The sequence below is a fragment of the Cyprinodon tularosa genome, unplaced genomic scaffold (assembly GCF_016077235.1).
Source record: "Cyprinodon tularosa strain WSP-4 unplaced genomic scaffold, ASM1607723v1 ctg738, whole genome shotgun sequence".
NCBI lineage: Eukaryota > Metazoa > Chordata > Actinopteri > Cyprinodontiformes > Cyprinodontidae > Cyprinodon > Cyprinodon tularosa.
Window position 1 is genome coordinate 209,140 of NW_024039494.1, and position 24,293 is coordinate 233,432.

The 24,293-nt window shown below is 46.7% G+C and overlaps 2 protein-coding genes across 5 annotated transcripts in view; both read left to right on the forward strand.

Annotated features, from left to right (window-relative positions):
• Window positions 1-71: 71 nt before the first annotated feature.
• Window positions 72-6,994, forward strand: ftcdnl1 (formiminotransferase cyclodeaminase N-terminal like 1). Of its 3 annotated transcripts, none has more exons than XM_038269756.1 (6): window positions 72-254; window positions 1,975-2,093; window positions 5,368-5,463; window positions 5,525-5,680; window positions 5,799-5,987; window positions 6,361-6,994. In XM_038269756.1, exons 2-6 carry the CDS (start codon window positions 1,979-1,981, stop codon window positions 6,792-6,794), a joined length of 990 nt encoding a protein of 329 aa, XP_038125684.1. In that variant the 5' UTR covers window positions 72-254; window positions 1,975-1,978; the 3' UTR covers window positions 6,795-6,994. The 3 variants fall into 3 exon arrangements, with proteins under 3 accessions (XP_038125684.1, XP_038125687.1, XP_038125685.1); XM_038269759.1 differs by having other exon boundaries at window positions 77-207; XM_038269757.1 differs by lacking the exon at window positions 72-254 and adding an exon at window positions 1,421-1,561.
• An 8,773-nt stretch (window positions 6,995-15,767) lies between these two features.
• The window catches only part of LOC119772992 (nck-associated protein 5-like), a 67,461-nt gene continuing 58,935 nt past the window's right edge, over window positions 15,768-24,293 (forward strand). For both annotated transcript variants that reach the window (XM_038269753.1, XM_038269754.1), the window contains exon 1: window positions 15,768-15,986. The gene's annotated coding sequence lies outside the window, so the exon portion shown is untranslated. The remainder of the gene's footprint in view (window positions 15,987-24,293) is intronic.

A 24,293-nucleotide genomic window follows, 5' to 3' on the forward strand; every position in this document is an offset into this window, starting at 1 on the left:
GTCAGTATGACGAAGTTGCCGAAAACCAGCGGAACGGACATTAGAATGCCAGTGTTTCCTCCGTGACTATTTGGCCGTTACACCCGCTGCCAAATTCCAGCGGCCCTGATCTGTGCAGACTGAGCGGCCCCCCGTGGCCCCCTGTGGCCCCCCGTGCCCTAACCTGCCCATCGGGAGGTTCAGACCCGCTGCTTTAGCAGACTGAGGGTCAGTGCTGAGGTTTAGGAGCCGGTTTGGACCATAAACTGCTGACGGTTGGTGGCCGCCATCTTGGATGGGTCTCTATAATAACTCCCTGAATTGTTTCGTTGCAAACAGCAAAGATTCAGTTATGATGCAGGAAGTAAAAACATTCAGATCATCAGTTTTCCTGCATTTGAAACATTTTAAATTATATTAATAAATGTGGGAAACGTTTTTAGGCTTTTTAGCAAAGAGGATGAATGTATAAATAAATAGACTTTATAAAAAAACACAACAATGATGAGAAAAATATAATTTTAGGGGATTTAGAATAAAGAGGCGTTCATCCCTCTGATGGTTCTACTGGAGCTCAGCTGGATGACGTTCATCCCTCTGATGGTTCTACTGGAGCTTTATTTTCACTTTAGAAGGTTGATCCAGTTTGTCCTGCTGAAGGCGAGGATTTAACCGCTGCTGCGATTCTTCCTCCATCCTCAGCTGTCAATCATTTCTTCATGTTTCTCTGCTCATAAAAAGGCCTGGAAAAAGTTCCAGGACCTTCCAGGGTTTCCAGATCTGGATGTGGGAGGAGAGCTGCAGGCTTTAGGACCATGAGGTTTTCTCCTGAATGGTCCTGCTTTGGAAACATCAGCTGATTCCTCGTCATCGTTTATTTACCTAAAAATGAAACTTTTTAAACTTTGAAATCTTCTAAATGTTCCTGATCTGAGTGGAATCAGGTCCCTCAGAGATTTTCCCAGAGAGCTCCCAGTGTTCCCAGCACACTGGAGCGCTCCCAGTGTTCCCAGCACACCGGAGCGGAGCGCTCCCAGTGTTCCCAGCACACCGGAGCGGAGCGCTCCCAGTGTTCCCAGCACACCGGAGCGGAGCGCTCCCAGTGTTCCCAGCACACCGGAGCGCTCCCAGTGTTCCCAGCACACCGGAGCGCTCCCAGTGTTCCCAGTCAGGTTTCCATCAGGGCACCACAGGACGACGGTCTGAGTCCCAGCTTGAATCATTTGGGGCGTCAGCGGCGCGGTGGGGCAGCGGTTAGCGCTTACCCCCCCGTAGGTGGCGCTCATGCAGAGCCCGGTTCTGGTTCTGGTTCTGGTTCTGGTTCTGCCAAAGGTTCCTCCTGCAGCTTCAGATGGAGGAACCAGCCCAGCTTCTCTGATTATATGATAATTTCTGCAGAACCTGGTTCCTCCAGAAGGAGGCAGTAGAGGGCGATGGCAGTTCAACCCAAACAGGAAGTCCCCCCCCCTGCTGGACTTTGGACCCGCTTTTTAACTGCTGGTTCTGTTCAAACCGGTTTGGAGGAGCAGCTCCTCTCCGGCTCCACAGGACACAGTCTGGATTAGAGGTTCTGGTTCTGAAGGTAATGAAGACCTGCTGAAAATAATCCCATCATTTCAGGATCAGGGTTTGGGTTCCTGGTTCTGGTGGAACCGCTCCTTCAGTCCAGAGACCCAAGGATCTCCTCCAGGTCAAAGCTGGACAGGTGTCCCCCCTCCTGGACACCGTCTCTCTGACTGGGAGGAGACCTGTGGTACCACCAGGTCCGACTCTGGATCTTCTCCTGGACTCAGCTGGTCCAGGACCCTCCACGGTCCAGAACCGCTGGTCTCCATCAGAACCTCCTTAGATCGGACCCCCCCTCCTGATTTCTACCATAACCTGAACCTGATCCTTCATAGAACCAAGCGTTGCCATAGAAACCAAAAGTCAAAATGAATCCTGCTTCCGTTTGTCTGATGATGTCGTTGATTGATGGTGATTTTCTCCTCTCAGGAACATGGCCGCCAGGACGCCAAGTCGCCATCTGGTTGCTTGTCTTCTGAACATCTCAGAGGCTCACAGGAAGGACCTGGTGGAGGACGTGGCGAAGGCGGCGCTGCGCGGCGCTGAGGGTCAGATCAGTGTTAGCCTGTTAGCTCCTTCATTCCAACCAACAGCTCATTCACGCCACCAGAATACGCCCAGAGCGCCGTCCGTCGCCATGTCTGAAAAACAGCCTCCATGATTATAAAAAACATTTCAAACGTCTAAACGTCAAAGTTTATTAACGGCTTTTCAGACAGAATACATCCTTCCTGTTCCTGAAACGGGATCCAGCCGCCGTCCAGCGGCTCGTCTGTCCTGCTTTGGATCAACAAATAACCCTGCAGGAGTTTAGAGTTTTATGTTAACATTTTATAGCATTTTTACAGCATTTTATAACATTTTATAATATTTTACAGCACTTTATAACATTTTACAGCATTTTATAACATTTTATATCATTTTATAACATTTTAAAACTTTTTTACAGCATTTTATAACATTTTACAACATTTTATAGCATTTTATAACATTTTATATCATTTTATAACATTTTAAAACTTTTTTACAGCATTTTATAACATTTTACAGCACTTTTTAACATTTTACAGCATTTTATAACATTTTACAACATTTTATAGGATTTTATAACATTTTACAGCATTTTATAACATTTTATAACATTTTTACAGCATTTTACAACATTTTATAACATTTTTACAGCATTTTATAACATTTTACTGCATTTTATAACACTTTACAGCATTTTTTAACATTTTACAGCATTTTATAACATTTTTAAAGCATTTTTTTTAACATTTTACAGCATTTTATAAAATTTTACAACATTTTATAACATTTTATAGCATTTCAAAGCATTGTATAACATTTTACTGCATTTTATAACATTTTATAACATTTTACAGCATTTTCTAACATTTTACAGCATTTTATAACATTTTTACAGCATTTTTTTTAACATTTTACAGCATTTTATAACATTTTACTGCATTTTTTAACATTTTACAGCATTTTATAACATTTTACAACATTTTATAGGATTTTATAACATTTTACAGCATTTTATAACATTTTATAACATTTTTACAGCATTTTACAACATTTTATAACATTTTTACAGCATTTTATAACATTTTACTGCATTTTATAACACTTTACAGCATTTTTTAACATTTTACAGCATTTTATAACATTTTTACAGCATTTTTTTAACATTTTACAGCATTTTATAACATTTTACAACATTTTATAACATTTTATAGCATTTCAAAGCATTGTATAACATTTTACTGCATTTTATAACATTTTACAGCATTTTCTAACATTTTACAGCATTTTATAACATTTTTACAGCATTTTTTTTTAACATTTTACAGCATTTTATAACATTTTACAACATTTTATAACATTTTATAACATTTTATAGCATTTCAAAGCATTGTATAACATTTTACTGCATTTTATAACATTTTATAACATTTTACAGCATTTTATAACATTTTTACAGCATTTTTTTAACATTTTACAGCATTTTATAACATTTTACAACATTTTATAACATTTTATAGCATTTCAAAGCATTGTATAACATTTTACTGCATTTTATAACATTTTATAACATTTTACAGCATTTTCTAACATTTTACAGCATTTTATAACATTTTTACAGCATTTTTTTAACATTTTACAGCATTTTATAACATTTTACAACATTTTATAACATTTTATAGCATTTCAAAGCATTGTATAACATTTTACTGCATTTTATAACATTTTATAACATTTTACAGCATTTTCTAACATTTTACAGCATTTTATAGTGTTTTATAGTATTTTATAGTACTTTATAACATTTTTACAGCATTTTACAACATTTTATAAAATTTTTACAGCATTTTATAGTGTTTTATAGTATTTTATAGTATTTTATAGTATGTTATAGCATCTAGTTTTGCTAAACTCCAGAGAAACGGTGTAATGGCTGCACTGCTCGGAGCAGATCGATGATGACGAGCAGTTGGGAATGTTAATTTTATCAAAGTCATTTTGATGTGATGTCGTTTAACTTAATTAAATAATTTAAAGACAGAAACATTATTTCTGAGCCGGTGAAGCTCTGGTTGCAGATGAGCTGCTGGAACTGATTGTTAAATCGCTGTTTAACTGTTTGATAAAAAGCTATTTTATTATTAGTAAATGATATTAAATTATATTCTCTTTTTGTAATTATTGTTATTTTAGTTTAGCATCTTACAGTTGAACTTAGCTTAAATGAGACAAATTTAGACTATTTAGACTATTATTTTATTAGTTTAATAATTGGACATTTCATAGTGTTCATGAGCTTCATTTACTTTAATAAATTTAGCTGAAGTTGAATATAATCATAATATTTTAGACTAGCTTAGCGTAGCTGATATGAGCTGAATCCATCTTTTATTGATAGAGCTGCATTTTCCTCTGATGTCAGAGCAGCTCTCAAAGGGAAGATGGCTGCCAACATGCCGACTGCGTGTCGCTCTATTCATTCAATATCTATTTTTTAATGGATGCAATATGGCGGCTGGTCTGTAATGGAGTGAATATACAGAGATCTTTGATCTTAGAGCCTCTTTTGTTTAAAGCTGTGCTTTCCTCATGCAGACACTGCTTTTAATTGGCTGCAGTGGGAGGTCCGACTCTAGGGGGCGCTGCAGCTGCTGGACTTTATTACTGCGGCTGGAACATATAATTAGGCTAATTAATTAACTAAGCTGGTATAAAGAAAAATGTTTTATTAAAATGTTTCTTTAATCAATTTTAATGAGATAAATTAAAGTTAGCTCATTTAGGCTATATTTATTTAAGCTAAATGAAACGGAAATAATTTATGCTTCATTTATCCTGAATTATTTATTCAAATTTAAATTGTCCTAAAATAAGTTAATTTTAACGCGTTCAATTTAAACCAAGTTTAAGCAAGCTTGATTTATTTTGGGCCAATTGAGGCTAAATTCAGGTTAGTTAGTTGAAGCTAATCCCAGCTAAGCTAATTTAAGCCAAAAGTCACTAAATACTTTAAATTAGTTTTGCTTAACTAATGTAAACTATCTGATTTATATCTATGTAAGTATGAGCAAACGGTTTAATTTCCTTTGGATTAGCCAAAGCTAACTTAGCTAGCTAAAGATGAGTTGAACTGAGTCTAATTAGCATAAAATCTTAAATCTGTGTTTGTGAGAAACAGACCTTTGGGTCCAGAAACGGTCCAGTTCTAAAGTCGGACCGCCCAGCGGGTCTGACCTCTGACCCAGAGACCAGAACCCGTCCTGCTCTGGAGTTTATGTGTTTTTTCTCCGTCAGGCATCAAGCGGGAGGAAACCACGGTCCTGAACATCTTTAACGATGACGACTACAACCGCTCCGTCATCACCATCGTGGCGTCTGTGCGCTCCATCGGTAAGTGGCTCCTGATGAGGATCTGCTGCACAGCTTCAGATTAACGGTCGTCTGTCTGCAGGGGACGCCGTCCTGTCTGCGTGTCAGAGGGCGTGCGCGCTCATAGACATGAGCGCCCATGAGGGCGTGCACCCCTGCATGGGGGCCGTGGACCTGATCCCCATCTACCCGCTGGGGGAGGCGGTGGGAGTGGAGGAGTGCGTCCAGAAGGCTCTGGGTGAGCGGAGTCTTCCTTCACTGTTCTGCTTCAGATCCAGGTTCTGTTGGACGTCTCAGAACCCGGGCGGCTTCCTGTCCGGCTGTTAGAGACCGTCTGCTCTTCCCGCCCCTTATAGCTGTGGCTCACGGACTCACAGAGACGGTCAGCGGCGCCAGCGCCTTCCTGTTCGGCTGGGCCGACCGCCCCTTACAGCGAGGCCTGGCGCTGAGGAGGAAGCAGATGGGCTGGTTCAGGAAGACGCCGGACTGGGAGGCCCTCAGACCCGACGTCGGGCCGCCGCCACGGAAACGATACGGGCTTACAGGTGACGCCATGAGAACACGACCAGAGGTAGAGCGGAGCCGCTCCAGTTTGTTTCTGCTGACGGATAAATCCTGGATATCTCAGATAAACGGCGTCTGGCCTCAGTGGTTCCCAGTATACCATACCAGTGGTGTAGAGTTATTAGCTAATGTGATGTTGACCAATGACATCATCCTGTTCTTCCTTATTTGGTGTCAATAAAAGTAACATAAACCAACAGAGATCAACCAGCCCACCGACTATTAACCAGTGGGTGACGGAAACTGGGAGCAGTTGCCTTAAACTGGTTCATCCTGTTTATGGGTCTGTTGTAGAGCGCAGATTAAAGCCTTAGCAGACGTACCTAACCCTGACCCGTAAATCTGACCCCCCAGGTGTCGGAGCCAGCCCCTACGTCATGAACTGCAACATCACCATCGACACCCAAGACATGGTGCTTGGCCGAAGCATCGCCGCCGCCATCAGGGAGTCTGCGCCGGGGGGAGTTCCCGGGGTGCAGGTGTTGGCCCTGCCACACCAGGGGGCCGTGGAAATCGCATGCAATGTGGAGAGCATCAAGGGAGACCCCCCCGCTCACCTGACGGCTCAGCCTTGGCCGTCCTTTATGGTAGACGGTGAGCCGTACCGCCACGCCCCGGCTTCCCTCATCACGGCCCGGGTGGCTGAGCTAGCGGGGCGAAGGGGGGTGGGGGTGAAGGGCACCGCCCTGGTGGGGTTTACGCCGCGGGAGTGCAGAGCCTTAGCAGAGCTGGCTCTTTCCGAGGGGGTCGGGGAATTCTGGAAGGAGCAGCAAAAGATCCGAATGTGAAGCTTAGTTTCCCTCCTGGGGGGAAGAACCTCCCGTCAGACGGATCCAGATCGGACTTCAGTCCAGAACTTTCCTGAATGTTGGGAAAAAAAATCTGATTATAACAGAAATATAGAAAAGATCAAGAGGAACATGTTGGTTCTGCTTCGCTCCAAAGGAAAGTTTGACCTAAAACTAATAAAACTTTATTAAAACACTGAGTAAAGTTTCCTGATTAACGTCTGGTTAATATCAGATAGAATCAATCTGACCAGATGATCTGGTTGATCTATCTCTATAAAGTGACCTGAGATGACATGATGTGAATTGGAGCTATAGAAATAAACGTAATAGAATATAAAAGGTTCCATAATAAGCTTAAACTAACGATGCCTGGTTTCCTATCAAACCTCGCTCTGTATTCCGGTTTTTATTCCAGGTATTTTCTAACGGTCTTTAGCCCGTCTGCGGAGTGACGGTGACCTAGCTTAATGCGCCGCATGGCGCCGTCTGCTGACGCTGAATCGAAGCTCATTCTGGTTGAAACGATCGTTCAGTTCCTCAGATTTAAGCAGGAAACTGCTGCTAGCGTATAATTACAGACGGCTGGAGCGACGCCATCAGAGGAGACGGACGCCATCAGAGGAGACGGACGCCATCAGAGGAGACGGACGCCATCAGAGGAGACGGACGCCGCCTGGGAGACACGACTTTTAAGGAAGGACAGGAAGTGGTTTGTAGAAATCATCCCGCCAAAGTTAAAGTCTTCTGTTTGACTACAGGTGGGTGTCACTCTGGAACCTGCTCCACTTTCTTTATCCATGGGGGGGGGGGGGGGGGGGGGGGGGGGGACGATCAGGAAACTGCTATAAAAGATCAGAATCCATTTTCCCCTGAAAGGCCTTTGTTTTTTTTATTTCCTCCCTCAGATAATCTTGTCTTTCTAATTTGTATTTTCTATCCTCTCCTCACTTAAACCAGCTCTTTTATGGTCTGTTTGAATTGTAAAAGTTTATTGTTTAAATCAGACGGATAAAAGGCGCTGCTGCTCCTGCGATGAGGAAACGGCTGCGGTTCTCAGATTATTCCTGTTTTCTGCAGTTTTTGGATAATTTCTCCGCAGGAACATTGAAGAGCTGCATTAGTTATCACTACTGTCCCAATTCCTGCATGTCAGCACTTCACAAGGGGGCGGAGCCTGTAGACATTTTTTTTGGTCACAGCTGTCAGGATGAGCTGTGCTTACTTCAGGTTCCTCCTGTAAAACACAACCTTCTCCAGTCCAGCCCGTCTCAAAGCTTCTGATGAGGAGCTGCTGCAGTCAGACTAGCTGATATGTGCTAGCCGGTTCCCACCTGTACCCACGTGTTCCCACCTGCTGCCTCCTGTTTCCACCTGTTCCCACCTGCTCCCTCCTGTTCCCACCTGTTTCCACCTGTTCCCACCTGAAATATTCATAAATTTTAGAACTATCCTGACCATAGACAGAATATTCAACTCTTGACTATCCCCTGGACAGTTACACCACCCGCCCCCCCCTGTTCCCACCTGTACCCACATGTTCCCACCTGCTCTCACCTGTTCCCACCTGCTCCCTCCCGTTCCCACCTGCTCCCTCCTGTTCCCACCTGCTCCCACCTGCTTCCTCCCATTCCCACCTGCTCCCTCCTGTTCCCACCTGTTTCCACCTGTTCCCACCTGTTTCCACCTGTTCCCACCTGCTCCCTCCCGTTTCCACCTGTTCCCACCTGCTCCCTCCCGTTTCCACCTGTTCCCACCTGCTCCCTCCCGTTTCCACCTGTTCCCACCTGTACCCACATGTTCCCACCTGCTCCCTCCCGTTCCCACCTGCTCCCTCCTGTTCCCACCTGCTCCCTCCCGTTCCCACCTGCTCCCACCTGTTCCCACCTGTTTCCACCTGTTCCCACCTGAAATATTCATAAATTTTAGAACTATCCTGACCATAGACAGAATATTCAACTCTTGACTATCCCCTGGACAGTTACACCACCCACTCCCCCCTGTTCCCACCTGTACCCACATGTTCCCACCTGCTCTCACCTGTTCCCACCTGCTCCCTCCCGTTCCCACCTGCTCCCTCCTGTTCCCACCTGCTCCCACCTGCTTCCTCCCATTCCCACCTGCTCCCTCCTGTTCCCACCTGTTTCCACCTGTTCCCACCTGTTTCCACCTGTTCCCACCTGCTACCTCCCGTTTCCACCTGTTCCCACCTGCTCCCTCCCGTTTCCACCTGTTCCCACCTGTACCCACATGTTCCCACCTGCTCCCTCCTGTTCCCACCTGCTCCCACCTGCTCCCACCTGTTCCCACCTGTTTCCACCTGTTCCCACCTGAAATATTCATACATTTTAGAACTATCCTGACCATAGACAGAATATTCAACTCTTGACTATCCCCTGGACAGTTACACCACCCACTCCCCCCTGTTCCCACCTGTACCCACATGTTCCCACCTGCTCTCACCTGTTCCCACCTGCTCCCTCCCGTTCCCACCTGCTCCCTCCTGTTCCCACCTGCTCCCACCTGCTTCCTCCCATTCCCACCTGCTCCCTCCTGTTCCCACCTGTTTCCACCTGTTCCCACCTGTTTCCACCTGTTCCCACCTGCTACCTCCCGTTTCCACCTGTTCCCACCTGCTCCCTCCCGTTTCCACCTGTTCCCACCTGTACCCACATGTTCCCACCTGCTCCCTCCTGTTCCCACCTGCTCCCACCTGCTCCCACCTGTTCCCACCTGTTTCCACCTGTTCCCACCTGAAATATTCATACATTTTAGAACTATCCTGACCATAGACAGAATATTCAACTCTTGACTATCCCCTGGACAGTTACACCACCCACTCCCCCTGTTCCCACCTGCTCCCACCTGTTTCCACTAATCCCTCTTGTTCCCGCCTGTTCCCACCTGCTCCCTCCCGTTCCCACCTGCTCCCTCCTGTTCCCACCTGCTCCCACCTGTTTCCACTAATCCCTCTTGTTCCCGCCTGTTCCCACCTGCTCCCTCCCGTTCCCACCTGCTTCCTCCCATTCCCACCTGCTCCCTCTCGTTCCCATCTGAAATATTCATACATTTTAGAACTATCCTGACCATAGACAGAATATTCAACTCTTGACTATCCCCTGGACAGTTACACCACCCGCTCCCACTGTTCTCACCTGCTCTCACTTGTGCCCACCTGTCCCCACTGTTCCCACCTGCTCCCACCTGTTTCCACTAATCCCTCTTGTTCCCGCCTGTTCCCAGCTGTTCCCACCTACTCCCACTTGTGCCCTAACCTGAAAACAGCCAGATGCATGTCTCGCTCCGCCCAGGTCCACTCACATACATCTGGGAACCCGCTCATTGAAAGTGATTTCCCCAACCAAATTTATGGTCTGTCCAATCAGGACGCAGGGTGGGTGTGTCCTGGAGTGGAGAAGCGACCGTGAGATTCCAACAACAATGGCGGCTCGCATTGAGGAAGCAAGCATTAGCATTGATGCTGCTATTTCTTCTGTGTTGTCCAATCTATCTGATATTGTTTCATTAAAAGAACATCAGAGAACGGCTTTGAAGGCTTTTGTTGGTGGAAACGATGTTTTCGCCCTTCTCCCGACCGGATTTGGCAAGAGCTTGATCTACCAAATGGCTCCTCCTCTCACAGCGTCACGGGTTAGCTTCGGTGTGAGTGGTTGAAATAGCACCTGAATAAAGATGACAGACAAGTGGCTTATCCAATCATATGCAAGGAGTTTTGATAAGGCCCAGCCTTCAGTAAAGGCAATTCCTATGGCGGGTTCCCAGATGTATGTGAGTGGAGCTAGGCGGAGCGAGACATGCATCTGGCTGTTGTCAAGTTACTTGTGCCCACCCGTCCCATCTAAACATCTGGATGTTTGGCTCTGAATTCACCCGTTAACATCTGGATGTTTGGCTCTGAATTCACCCGTTAACATCTGGATGTTTGGCTCTGAATTCACCCGTTAACATCTGGATGTTTGGCTCTGAATTCACCCGTTAACATCTGGATGTTTGGCTCTGAATTCACCCGTTAACATCTGGATGTTTGGCTCTGAATTCACCCGTTAACATCTGGATGTTTGGCTCTGAATTCACCCGTTAACATCTGGATGTTTGGCTCTGAATTCACCCGTTAACATCTAGATGTTTTGCTCTGAATTCACCCGTTAACATCTGGATGTTTGGCTCTGAATTCACCCGTTAACATCAGGATGTTTGGCTCTGAATTCACCCGTTAACATCTGGATGTTTGGCTCTGAATTCACCCGTTAACATCTGGATGTTTGGCTCTGAATTCACCCGTTAACATCTGGATGTTTGGCTCTGAATTCACCCGTTAACATCTGGATGTTTGGCTCTGAATTCACCCGTTAACATCTGGATGTTTTGCTCTGAATTCACCCGTTAACATCTGGATGTTTGGCTCTGAATTCACCCGTTAACATCAGGATGTTTGGCTCTGAATTCACCCGTTAACATCTGGATGTTTGGCTCTGAATTCACCCGTTAACATCTGGATGTTTGGCTCTGAATTCACCCGTTAACATCTGGATGTTTGGCTCTGAATTCACCCGTTAACATCTGGATGTTTGGCTCTGAATTCACCCGTTAACATCTAGATGTTTTGCTCTGAATTCACCCGTTAACATCTGGATGTTTGGCTCTGAATTCACCCGTTAACATCTGGATGTTTGGCTCTGAATTCACCCGTTAACATCTGGATGTTTGGCTCTGAATTCACCCGTTAACATCTGGATGTTTGGCTCTGAATTCACCCGTTAACATCTAGATGTTTGGCTCTGAATTCACCCGTTAACATCTGGATGTTTGGCTCTGAATTCACCCATTAACATCTGGATGTTTTGCTCTGAATTCATCCGTTAATATCTGGATGTTTGGCTCTGAATTCACCCGTTAACATCTGGATGTTTGGCTCTGAATTCACCCGTTAACATCTGGATGTTTGGCTCTGAATTCACCCGTTAACATCTGGATGTGTGGCTCTGAATTCACCCGTTAACATCTGGATGTTTGGCTCTGAATTCACCCGTTCACATCTAGATGTTTTGCTCTGAATTCACCCGTTAACATCTGGATGTTTTGCTCTGAATTCACCCGTTAACATCTGGATGTTTTGCTCTGAATTCACCCGTTAACATCTGGATGTTTGGCTCTGAATTCACCCGTTAACATCTGGATGTTTTGCTCTGAATTCACCCGTTAACATCTGGATGTTTGGCTCTGAATTCACCCGTTAACATCTGGATGTTTGGCTCTGAATTCACCCGTTAACATCTGGATGTTTGGCTCTGAATTCACCCGTTAACATCTGGATGTTTGGCTCTGAATTCACCCGTTAACATCTAGATGTTTTGCTCTGAATTCACCCGTTAACATCTGGATGTTTGGCTCTGAATTCACCCGTTAACATCAGGATGTTTGGCTCTGAATTCACCCGTTAACATCTGGATGTTTGGCTCTGAATTCACCCGTTAACATCTGGATGTTTGGCTCTGAATTCACCCGTTAACATCTGGATGTTTGGCTCTGAATTCACCCGTTAACATCTGGATGTTTGGCTCTGAATTCACCCGTTAACATCTAGATGTTTTGCTCTGAATTCACCCGTTAACATCTGGATGTTTGGCTCTGAATTCACCCGTTAACATCTGGATGTTTGGCTCTGAATTCACCCGTTAACATCTGGATGTTTGGCTCTGAATTCACCCGTTAACATCTGGATGTTTGGCTCTGAATTCACCCGTTAACATCTAGATGTTTTGCTCTGAATTCACCCGTTAACATCTGGATGTTTGGCTCTGAATTCACCCATTAACATCTGGATGTTTTGCTCTGAATTCATCCGTTAATATCTGGATGTTTGGCTCTGAATTCACCCGTTAACATCTGGATGTTTGGCTCTGAATTCACCCATTAACATCTGGATGTTTGGCTCTGAATTCACCCGTTAACATCTGGATGTGTGGCTCTGAATTCACCCATTAACATCTGGATGTTTGGCTCTGAATTCACCCGTTAACATCTAGATGTTTTGCTCTGAATTCACCCGTTAACATCTGGATGTTTTGCTCTGAATTCACCCGTTAACATCTGGATGTTTTGCTCTGAATTCACCCGTTAACATCTGGATGTTTGGCTCTGAATTCACCCGTTAACATCTGGATGTTTTGCTCTGAATTCACCCGTTAACATCTGGATGTTTGGCTCTGAATTCACCCGTTAACATCTAGATGTTTTGCTCTGAATTCACCCGTTAACATCTGGATGTTTTGCTCTGAATTCACCCGTTAACATCTGGATGTTTGGCTCTGAATTCACCCGTTAACATCTGGATTTTTTGCTCTGAATTCATCCGTTAACATCTGGATGTTTGGCTCTGAATTCACCCGTTAACATCTAGATGTTTTGCTCTGAATTCATCCGTTAACATCTAGATGTTTGGCTTTGAAATCACCCGTTAACATCTGGATGTTTGGCTCTGAATTCACCCGTTAACATCTAGATGTTTTGCTCTGAATTCATCCGTTAACATCTGGATGTTTGTCTCTGAATTCACCCATTAACATCTGGATGTTTTGCTCTGAATTCACCCGTTAACATCTAGATGTTTGGCTCTGAATTCACCCGTTAACATCTGGATGTTTGGCTCTGAATTCACCCGTTAACATCTGGATGTTTGGCTCTGAATTCACTCGTTAACATCTGGATGTTTGGCTCTGAATTCACCTGTTAACATCTGGATGTTTGGCTCTGAATTCACCCGTTAACATCTGGATGTTTTGCTCTGAATTCACCCGTTAACATCTGGATGTTTGGCTCTGAATTCACCCGTTAACATCTGGAGGTTTTGCTCTGAATTCACCCGTTAACATCTGGATGTTTTGCTCTGAATTCACCCGTTAACATCTGGATGTTTTGCTCTGAATTCACCCGTTAACATCTAGATGTTTGGCTCTGAATTCACCCGTTAACATCTGGATGTTTGGCTCTGAATTCACCCGTTAACATCTGGATGTTTGGCTCTGAATTCACCCGTTAACATCTGGATGTTTGGCTCTGAATTCACCCGTTAACATCTGGATGTTTGGCTCTGAATTCACCCGTTAACATCTGGATGTTTGGCTCTGAATTCATCCGTTAACATCTGGATGTTTGGCTCTGAATTCACCCGTTAACATCTGGATGTTTTGCTGATTCAGCCCTAATTTGAATCAAAGCCCCCTAAACCCTATGGTCCTAGAACCGCCCCTGGTTACGCATAATAATAAATGACCTAAAAGATAAAGAAAGAAATATATGTATATATATTTTAAATTCTGGAATACAATCAGCCCAGAGATTAGATCACTGTGAATTCCCAGGTGAATTGAACACACCGTCAAGCCAACCCAGGTTCTAGGGAGATAAAAGTTAAGCTTATAAAAGGATTAAATGATGTTAAAATCAGGAAAGATTGACATGAACCAAGATAAAACCTACTTTAAATCAGAATATTTTGATTAAAATGAAATTGAAAGGATATAATTATCAATGAGAATCAGTTTTAAATGGCAGCATGTTGATCTGCAGTGAAAGTATTTCCTTTATATTTAGAACCTCGTTAGAGGAGGGGTCCGGTTTTAGGTCCGCTGGGATATTTTTAGAGATTTTAATCTGCAGCACTGCGGATGCTAATCTGCTGATCGCAGGATGAGGCATCAGCTGCTGAATTAACGCTGCATCCATCCTGGGTTGGATGTTTTCTGAGTTTGCAGAATGAGGTGGAAGCTGTGTGTGTGTGTGTGGGGGCTCCTGTCTTGCCATTGAAGCGAGGACCGTTGGTATAAAAGTGAGGACAGTCGGGCTTCAGTTAATGTCAGGTTATTGTCAGCGTGAATGGAGAGGGTTGGAAACCAGTGGAAGGCAGTGGGAGTTATGGGATGGAGCTGCCATTGCAGGAGCAGAGCGCAGCGGTGTGTGTGTGTGTGTGTGTGCGTCCAGCTTTGTTTCCTGCTTCCTGCATGCCTCGCTGTGCCTGTCTCTCCTCAGAGCAGGGACGCTCTGCGCTGCCTGGGAGCATCAGGCCTAATCTAGGTCATGCGCTCAGAGGAATCCTGCTTTCTGCAGAGCAACAAACACATGCAGCGTTTTTACAAACCAAGAAACATTTAGTTACATTTTTAAGTGAAGGTGAAAGTTGTCAGGAAATGATGGAGAGACTCAGCTTTACTGGTGTGGCTCTGGTTCCCAATTCATTCCTTAAATCCAGGAATCCAGGCTGAATTAGCCTGATGTCAGAACAGCAGCTTCTCCTTCTATAAATACCCCCCCCCTCACTGTTTGTCTGTTATTTCCCTCCAAACACTCCCCCATCCTCCCCCTCCCTGCCTGCTCCAGCTCATCTGGCTGCAGCACAAAGGAAACTGCTCCAGAACATCGGTCCAGAACCTCGGTCCAGAACATCGGTCCAGAACATCGGTCCAGAACATCGGTCCAGAACATCGGTCCAGACGGGTCGGTTCCGGTTCTGTTCCGGTTTCCCTGCAGAGTGGAGCAGCCAGAACATGGAGGCTGCTGCTCCCCCTCAGATTGATCAGCATCTAGGAATCTGTTCATGCATCTGATTCCACATCAGCTGAGAAAGAAACAGCTCTGCTGAGCCCAGTATGCCCAGTATTCCCAGTATTCCCAGTATTCCCAGTATTCCCAGTATTCCCAGTGCTGAGCGACCTGACCTCTCGTGTGAGGAACAACCGTGCCTCCTATGAAGTCAGCGTTGCCCAGCCCCCACCCTGAACACATGTCTGACATCCTCTGGGCTGAGAGCCGGAGAGGAGCAGTGAGGTGGAAGATGGCCGAGCATCAGAGGAGGACAGAAATAGAGCGATAGAGGAGCGAATCAGAGGAGGGGGGGCAGGAAGAGGAGAGGAGGGGGAGGGACGGTGGGGGGGGGGCTACCAACACGCTGCTGCAGCGGCAGACCGGCGGAGGAGAATCTGCCTTCAGGTCCTGATCCGTCTGCGGTGATCGGCTGTTTGCAGACGGAGGCTGAGGATGCAGCAGGATGCTGGGATCCACGGCGGCGGGACGTCTGGACGCTCTGAGTCGCCCGCCTCTCTGATGCCGACTGGGAACCTCTGCAGAGACTCGTCAGCCTGCTGACTGCTGTCATCCGTCTCACTGGAAACACAGGTAAGGATGCTCCCAGGATGTTTCTGTCCGTTCCAGTCCCGGTGGAACCGGATCAGCTGGGGAACCGGCTCAGCTGGGGAACCGGATCAGCTGGGGAACCGGCTCTGCTGGGGAACTGGATCAGATGGGGAACTGGATCAGCTGGGGAACCGGCTCTGCTGGGGAACTGGATCAGCTGGGGAACTGGATCAGCTGGGGAACCGGATCAGCTGGGGAACTGGATCAGCTGGGGAACTGGATCAGCTGGGGAACCGGATCAGCTGGGGAACTGGATCAGCTGGGGAACTGGATCAGCTGGGGAACCGGCTCAGCTGGGGAACTAGATAAGCTGGGGAACTGGATCAGCTGGGGAACCGGATCAGCTGGGGAACCGGATCAGCTGGAGAACCGTATTTTAGGCAGCCTCATGCAGCACCGGCATCCATGTGTCTGATGTGTGACCCAACGGGTCACTGACGGTTCACACTGAGAGTACCGGCTCTTCTTTAGCCGGGTCAGACCAGCTTCTAGTTCTGGAGTCCTGAATGAACTTCATGAACCGGTCATTCAGACTTGAAGGCAAAGGTTTGTTGGAGTATTTATGAGTGGGCAGTATCTTACCTCAGCAGGAACCAGGACTCCAGCTGTCTGGTTCTGGTTCTAAATCTGGTTCTGGTTCTAAATCGGGTTCTGGTCTGGTTCTGTTCTGGTTCAGGTATGGAGCAGAGCTAACATGAATAAATAGATATGTTGCAAAATGCAGTAGAAACACTGAGCTGAGTTCTATTTAAAGGGATTCTAAAGAATCAGCCATGTGGTGAAAAAAATGTATTTATACAACGATGCAGAGTCTGGATTAGCAGTCTGATGACCACTGCTAATCCAGACTGTTCCCCCTCTGACTAGGACCAGGTTCTAATCCAGACTGTTCCCTCTCTGACTAGGATCAATTTCTAATCCAGATTGTTCCCTCTGACTAGGATCAAGTTCTAATCGAGACTGTTCCCTCTCTGACTACGATCAGGTTCTAATCATGACTTTTCTCTCTTTGACTAGGATCAGGTTTCTGATCCAGACTGTTCCCTCTCTGATTAGGATGAGGTTCTGATCCAGACTGTTCCCTCTTTGACTAGGATCAGCTTTCTGATCCAGACTGTTCCCTCTCTGATTAGGATGAGGTTCTGATCCAGACTGTTCCCTCTCTGACTAGGATTACGTTCTGAACCAGACTGTTCCCTCTCTGACTAGGATGAGGTTCTGATCCAGACTGTTCCCTCTCTGACCAGGATCAGGTTTCTGATCCAGACTGTTCCCTCTCTGATTAGGATGAGGTTCTGATCCAGACTGTTCCCTCTTTGACTAGGATCAGGTTTCTGATCCAGACTGTTCCCTCTCTGACTAGGATTACGTTCTGAACCAGACTGTTCCCTCTCTGACTAGGATGAGGTTCTGATCCAGACTGTTCCCTCTCTGACCAGGATCAGGTTTCTGATCCAGACTGTTCCCTCTCTGACTAGGATCATGTTTGGAACCAGGCTGTTCCCTCTCTGACTAGGATCACGTTCTGATCCAAGCTGTTCCCTCTCTGACTACGATCAGGTTCTAATCATGACTGTTCCCTCTCTGACTAGGATCAGGTTTCTGATCCAGACTGTTCCCTCTCTGACTAGGATCACGTTCTGATCCAAGCTGCTCCTTCTCTGACTAGGATCACGTTTGGAACCAGGCTGTTCCCTCTCTGACTAGGATCACGTTCTGATCCAAGCTGCTCCTTCTCTGACTAGGATCACGTTTGGAACCAGACTGTTCCCTCTCTGACTAGGATCATGTTTGGAACCAGGCTGTTCCCTCTCTGACTAGGATCACGTTCTGATCCAAGCTGTTCCCTCTCTGACTACGATCAGGTTCTAATCATGACTGTTCCCTCTCTGACTAGGAACAGGTTTCTGATCCAGACTGTTCCCTCTCTGACTAGGATCACGTTCTGATCCAAGCTGCTCCCTCTCTGACTAGGATCACGTTCTGATCCAAGCTGCTCCTTCTCTGACTAGGATCACGTTTGGAACCAGGCTGTTCCCTCTCTGACTAGGATCACGTTCTGATCCAAGCTGCTCCTTCTCTGACTAGGATCACGTTTGGAACCAGACTGTTCCCTCTCTGACTAGGATCATGTTTGGAACCAGGCTGTTCCCTCTCTGACTAGGATCACATTCTGATCCAAGCTGTTCCCTCTCTGACTACGATCAGGTTCTAATCATGACTGTTCCCTCTCTGACTAGGAACAGGTTTCTGATCCAGACTGTTCCCTCTCTGACTAGGATCACGTTCTGATCCAAGCTGCTCCCTCTCTGACTAGGATCACGTTCTGATCCAAGCTGTTCCCTCTCTGACTACGATCAGGTTCTAATCATGACTGTTCCCTCTCTGACTAGGATCACGTTCTGATCCAGAGTGTTACCTCTCTGACTACGATCAGGTTCTAATCATGACTGTTCCCTCTCTGACTAGGATGAGGTTCTGATCCAGACTGTTCCCTCTCTGACTAGGATCACGTTCTGATCCAGACTGTTCCCTCTCTGACTACGATCAGGGTCTGATCACGACTGTTCCTTCTCTGACTAGGATCAGGGTCTGATCACGACTGTTCCCTCTCTGACTACGATCAGGTTCTAATCATGACTGTTCCCTCTCTGAATAGGATGAGGTTCTGATCCAGACTATTCCCTCTTTGACTAGGATCAGGTTTCTGATCCAGACCTCTCCCTCTCTGACTGGGATTACGTTCTGATCCAGACTGTTCCCTCTCTGACTAGGATGAGGCTCTGATCCAGACTTTTCCCTCTCTGACTAGGATCACGTTCTGATCCAAACTGTTCCCTCTCTGAGTAGGATCAGGTGTCTGATCCAGGCTGTTCCCTCTCTGACTAGGATCAGGTTCTGATCCAGAGTGTTCCCTCTCTGACTAGGATCACGTTCTGTTCCAGGCTGTTCCCTCTCTGAGTAGGATCAGGTTCTGATCCAGAGTGTTCCCTCTCTGACTAGGATCAGGTTCTGATCCAGACTGTTCCCTCTCTGAGTAGGATCAGGTGTCTGATCCAGACTGTTCCCTCTCTGAGTAGGATCAGGTGTCTGATCCAGGCTGTTCCCTCTCTGACTAGGATCACGTTTCGACCAGGCTGTTCCCTCTCTGACTAGGATCAGGTTCTAATCCAGACTGTTCCCTCTCTGACTAGGATCAGGTTCTGATCCAGACTGTTCCCTCTTTGACTAAGATCAGGTTTCTGATCCAGACTGTTCCCTCTCTGACTGGGATTACGTTCTGATCCAGACTGTTCCCTCTCTGACTAGGATGAGGTTCTGATCCAGACTGTTCCCTCTCTGACTAGGATCACGTTCTGATCCAGACTGTTCCCTCTCTGACTAGGATCAGGTTCTGATCCAGACTGTTCCCTCTCTGACTAGGATCAGGTTTTGATCCAGACTGGGTCCCCCTCTGACTAGGATCAGGTTCTGATCCAGACTGCTCCCTTTTTGACTAGGATCAGGTTTCTGATCCAGACTGTTCCCTCTCTGAATAGAATCAGGTTCTGATCCAAACTGTTCCCTCTCTGAGTAGGATCAGGTGGCTGATCCAGGCTGTTCCCTCTCTGACTAGGATCAGGTTCTGATCCAGAGTGTTCCCTCTCTGACTAGGATCACGTTCTGTTCCAGGCTGTTCCCTCTCTGACTAGGATCAGGTTCTGATCCAGAGTGTTCCCTCTCTGACTAGGATCACATTCTGTTCCAGGCTGTTCCCTCTCTGACTAGGATCAGGTTCTGATCCAGACTGTTCCCTCTCTGAGTAGGATCAGGTGTCTGATCCAGGCTGTTCCCTCTCTGACTAGGATCACGTTTCGAACCAGGCTGTTCCCTCTCTGAATAGGATCAGGTTCTGATCCAGAGTGTTCCCTCTCTGACTAGGATCACGTTCTGATCCAGGCTGTTCCCTCGCTGACTAGGATGAGGTTCTGATCCAGGCTGTTCCCTCTCTGACTAGGATCAGGTTCTAATCCAGACTGTTCCCTCTCTGACTAGGATCAGGTTCTGATCCAGACTGCTCCCTCTCTGACTAGGATCAGATTCTAATCATGACTGTTCCCTCTCTGACTAGGATGAGGTTGTGATCCAGACTGTTCCCTCTTTGACTAGGATCAGGTTTCTGATCCAGACTGTTCCCTCTCTGACTGGGATTACGTTCTGATCCAGACTGTTCCCTCTCTGACTAGGATGAGGTTCTGATCCAGACTGTTCCCTCTCTGACTGGGATTACATTCTGATCCAGACTGTTCCCTCTCTGACTAGGATGAGGTTCTGATCCAGACTGTTCCCTCTCTGACTAGGATCAGGTTTTGATCCAGACTGGGTCCCTCTCTGACTAGGATCAGGTTCTGATCCAGACTGTTCCCTCTTTGACTAGGATCAGGTTTCTGATCCAGACTGTTCCCTCTCTGAATAGAATCAGGTTCTGATCCAAACTGTTCCCTCTCTGAGTAGGATCAGGTGTCTGATCCAGGCTGTTCCCTCTCTGACTAGGATCACGTTTCGAACCAGGCTGTTCCCTCTCTGACTAGGATCAGGTTCTGATCCAGAGTGTTCCCTCTCTGACTAGGATCATGTTCTGTTCCAGGCTGTTCGCTCTCTGACTAGGATCAGGTTCTGATCCAGACTGTTCCCTCTCTGAGTAGGATCAGGTGTCTGATCCAGGCTGTTCCCTCTCTGACTAGGATCACGTTTCGAACCAGGCTGTTCCCTCTCTGAATAGGATCAGGTTCTGATCCAGAGTGTTCCCTCTCTGACTAGGATCACGTTCTGATCCAGGCTGTTCCCTCTCTGACTAGGATGAGGTTCTGATCCAGGCTGTTCCCTCTCTGACTAGGATCAGGTTCTAATCCAGACTGTTCCCTCTCTGACTAGGATCAGGTTCTAATCCAGACTGCTCCCTCTCTGACTAGGATCAGATTCTAATCATGACTGTTCCCTCTCTGACTAGGATGAGGTTGTGATCCAGACTTTTCCCTCTTTGACTAGGATCAGGTTTCTGATCCAGACTGTTCCCTCTCTGACTGGGATTACGTTCTGATCCAGGCTGTTCTCTCTCTGGCTAGGATCAGGTTTTGATCCAGACTGGGTCCCCCTCTGACTAGGATCAGGTTCTGATCCAGACTGTTCCCTCTCTGACTAGGATCAGGTTCTGATCCAGACTGTTCCCTCTCTGACTAGGATCAGGTTGTAATCGAGACTGTTCCCTCTCTGACTGGGATTACGTTCTGATCCAGGCTGTTCTCTCTCTGGCTAGGATCAGGTTTTGATCCAGACTTGGTCCCCCTCTGACTAGGATCAGGTTCTGATCCAGACTGTTCCCTCTCTGACTAGGATCAGGTTCTGATCCAGACTGTTCTCTCTCTGGCTAGGATCAGGTTTTGATCCAGACTGGGTCCCCCTCTGACTAGGATCAGGTTCTAATCCAGACTGTTCCCCCTCTGACTAGGATCAGGTTTCTGATCTAGAATGTTCCCTCTCTGACTAGGATCAGGTTCTGATCCAGACTGTTACCTCTGACTAGGATCAGGTTCTAATCCAGACTGTTCCCTCTCTGACTAGGATCATGTTCTGATCCAGACTGTTCCCTCTGACTAGGATCAGGTTCTAATCCAGACTGTTCCCTCTGACTAGGATCAGGTTCTAATCCAGACTGTTCCCTCTCTGACTAGGATCAGGTTCTGATCCAGACTGTTCCCTCTCTGACTAGGATCAGGTTCTGATCCAGACTGTTCCCTCTCTGACTAGGATCATGTTCTGATCCAGACTGTTCCCTCTGACTAGGATCAGGTTCTAATCCAGACTGTTCCCTCTCTGACTAGGATCATGTTCTGATCCAGACTGTTCCCTCTGACTAGGATCAGGTTCTAATCCAGACTGTTCCCTCTCTGACTAGGATCATGTTCTGATCCAGACTGTTCCCTCTGACTAGGATCAGGTTCTAATCCAGACTGTTCCTTCTCTGACTAGGATCATGTTCTGATCCAGACTGTTCCCTCTGACTAGGATCAGGTTCTAATCCAGACTGTTCCCTCTCTGACTAGGATCATGTTCTGATCCAGACTGTTCCCTCTGACTAGGATCAGGTTCTAATCCAGACTGTTCCCTCTCTGACTAGGATCATGTTCTGATCCAGACTGTTCCCTCTGACTAGGATCAGGTTCTAATCCAGACTGTTCCCTCTCTGACTAGGATCATGTTCTGATCCAGACTGTTCCCTCTGACTAGGATCAGGTTCTAATCCAGACTGTTCCCTCTCTGACTAGGATCAGGTTCTGATCCAGACTGTTCCCTCTCTGACTAGGATCAGGTGTCTGATCCAGGCTGTTCCCTCTCTGACTAGGATCACGTTTCGAACCAGGCTGTTCCCTCTCTGACTAGGATCAGGTTCTGATCCAGAGTGTTCCCTCTCTGACTAGGATCATGTTCTGTTCCAGGCTGTTCGCTCTCTGACTAGGATCAGGTTCTGATCCAGACTGTTCCCTCTCTGAGTAGGATCAGGTGTCTGATCCAGGCTGTTCCCTCTCTGACTAGGATCACGTTTCGAACCAGGCTGTTCCCTCTCTGAATAGGATCAGGTTCTGATCCAGAGTGTTCCCTCTCTGACTAGGATCACGTTCTGATCCAGGCTGTTCCCTCTCTGACTAGGATGAGGTTCTGATCCAGGCTGTTCCCTCTCTGACTAGGATCAGGTTCTAATCCAGACTGTTCCCTCTCTGACTAGGATCAGGTTCTAATCCAGACTGCTCCCTCTCTGACTAGGATCAGATTCTAATCATGACTGTTCCCTCTCTGACTAGGATGAGGTTGTGATCCAGACTTTTCCCTCTTTGACTAGGATCAGGTTTCTGATCCAGACTGTTCCCTCTCTGACTGGGATTACGTTCTGATCCAGGCTGTTCTCTCTCTGGCTAGGATCAGGTTTTGATCCAGACTGGGTCCCCCTCTGACTAGGATCAGGTTCTGATCCAGACTGTTCCCTCTCTGACTAGGATCAGGTTCTGATCCAGACTGTTCCCTCTCTGACTAGGATCAGGTTGTAATCGAGACTGTTCCCTCTCTGACTGGGATTACGTTCTGATCCAGGCTGTTCTCTCTCTGGCTAGGATCAGGTTTTGATCCAGACTTGGTCCCCCTCTGACTAGGATCAGGTTCTGATCCAGACTGTTCCCTCTCTGACTAGGATCAGGTTCTGATCCAGACTGTTCTCTCTCTGGCTAGGATCAGGTTTTGATCCAGACTGGGTCCCCCTCTGACTAGGATCAGGTTCTAATCCAGACTGTTCCCCCTCTGACTAGGATCAGGTTTCTGATCTAGAATGTTCCCTCTCTGACTAGGATCAGGTTCTGATCCAGACTGTTACCTCTGACTAGGATCAGGTTCTAATCCAGACTGTTCCCTCTCTGACTAGGATCATGTTCTGATCCAGACTGTTCCCTCTGACTAGGATCAGGTTCTAATCCAGACTGTTCCCTCTGACTAGGATCAGGTTCTAATCCAGACTGTTCCCTCTCTGACTAGGATCAGGTTCTGATCCAGACTGTTCCCTCTCTGACTAGGATCAGGTTCTGATCCAGACTGTTCCCTCTCTGACTAGGATCATGTTCTGATCCAGACTGTTCCCTCTGACTAGGATCAGGTTCTAATCCAGACTGTTCCCTCTCTGACTAGGATCATGTTCTGATCCAGACTGTTCCCTCTGACTAGGATCAGGTTCTAATCCAGACTGTTCCCTCTCTGACTAGGATCATGTTCTGATCCAGACTGTTCCCTCTGACTAGGATCAGGTTCTAATCCAGACTGTTCCTTCTCTGACTAGGATCATGTTCTGATCCAGACTGTTCCCTCTGACTAGGATCAGGTTCTAATCCAGACTGTTCCCTCTCTGACTAGGATCATGTTCTGATCCAGACTGTTCCCTCTGACTAGGATCAGGTTCTAATCCAGACTGTTCCCTCTCTGACTAGGATCATGTTCTGATCCAGACTGTTCCCTCTGACTAGGATCAGGTTCTAATCCAGACTGTTCCCTCTCTGACTAGGATCATGTTCTGATCCAGACTGTTCCCTCTGACTAGGATCAGGTTCTAATCCAGACTGTTCCCTCTCTGACTAGGATCAGGTTCTGATCCAGACTGTTCCCTCTCTGACTAGGATCATGTTCTGTTTCAGACTGTTCCCTCTGACTAGGATCAGGTTCTGATCCAGACTTTTCCCTCTGATTAGGATCAGGCTCTAATCCAGACTGTTC

What these genes read in the sequence shown, in the direction of transcription:
- ftcdnl1 (XM_038269756.1), top strand. Translation starts at nt 1,979, where the DNA reads ATGGCCGCCAGGACGCCAAGTCGCCATCTGGTTGCTTGTCTTCTGAAC. An exon ending in GTGCGTCCAGAAGGCTCTGG is followed by an intron (nt 5,681 to 5,798) that starts GTGAGCGGAGTC and finishes CGCCCCTTATAG; the next exon opens with CTGTGGCTCACGGACTCACA. An exon ending in GAAACGATACGGGCTTACAG is followed by an intron (nt 5,988 to 6,360) that starts GTGACGCCATGA and finishes CTGACCCCCCAG; the next exon opens with GTGTCGGAGCCAGCCCCTAC.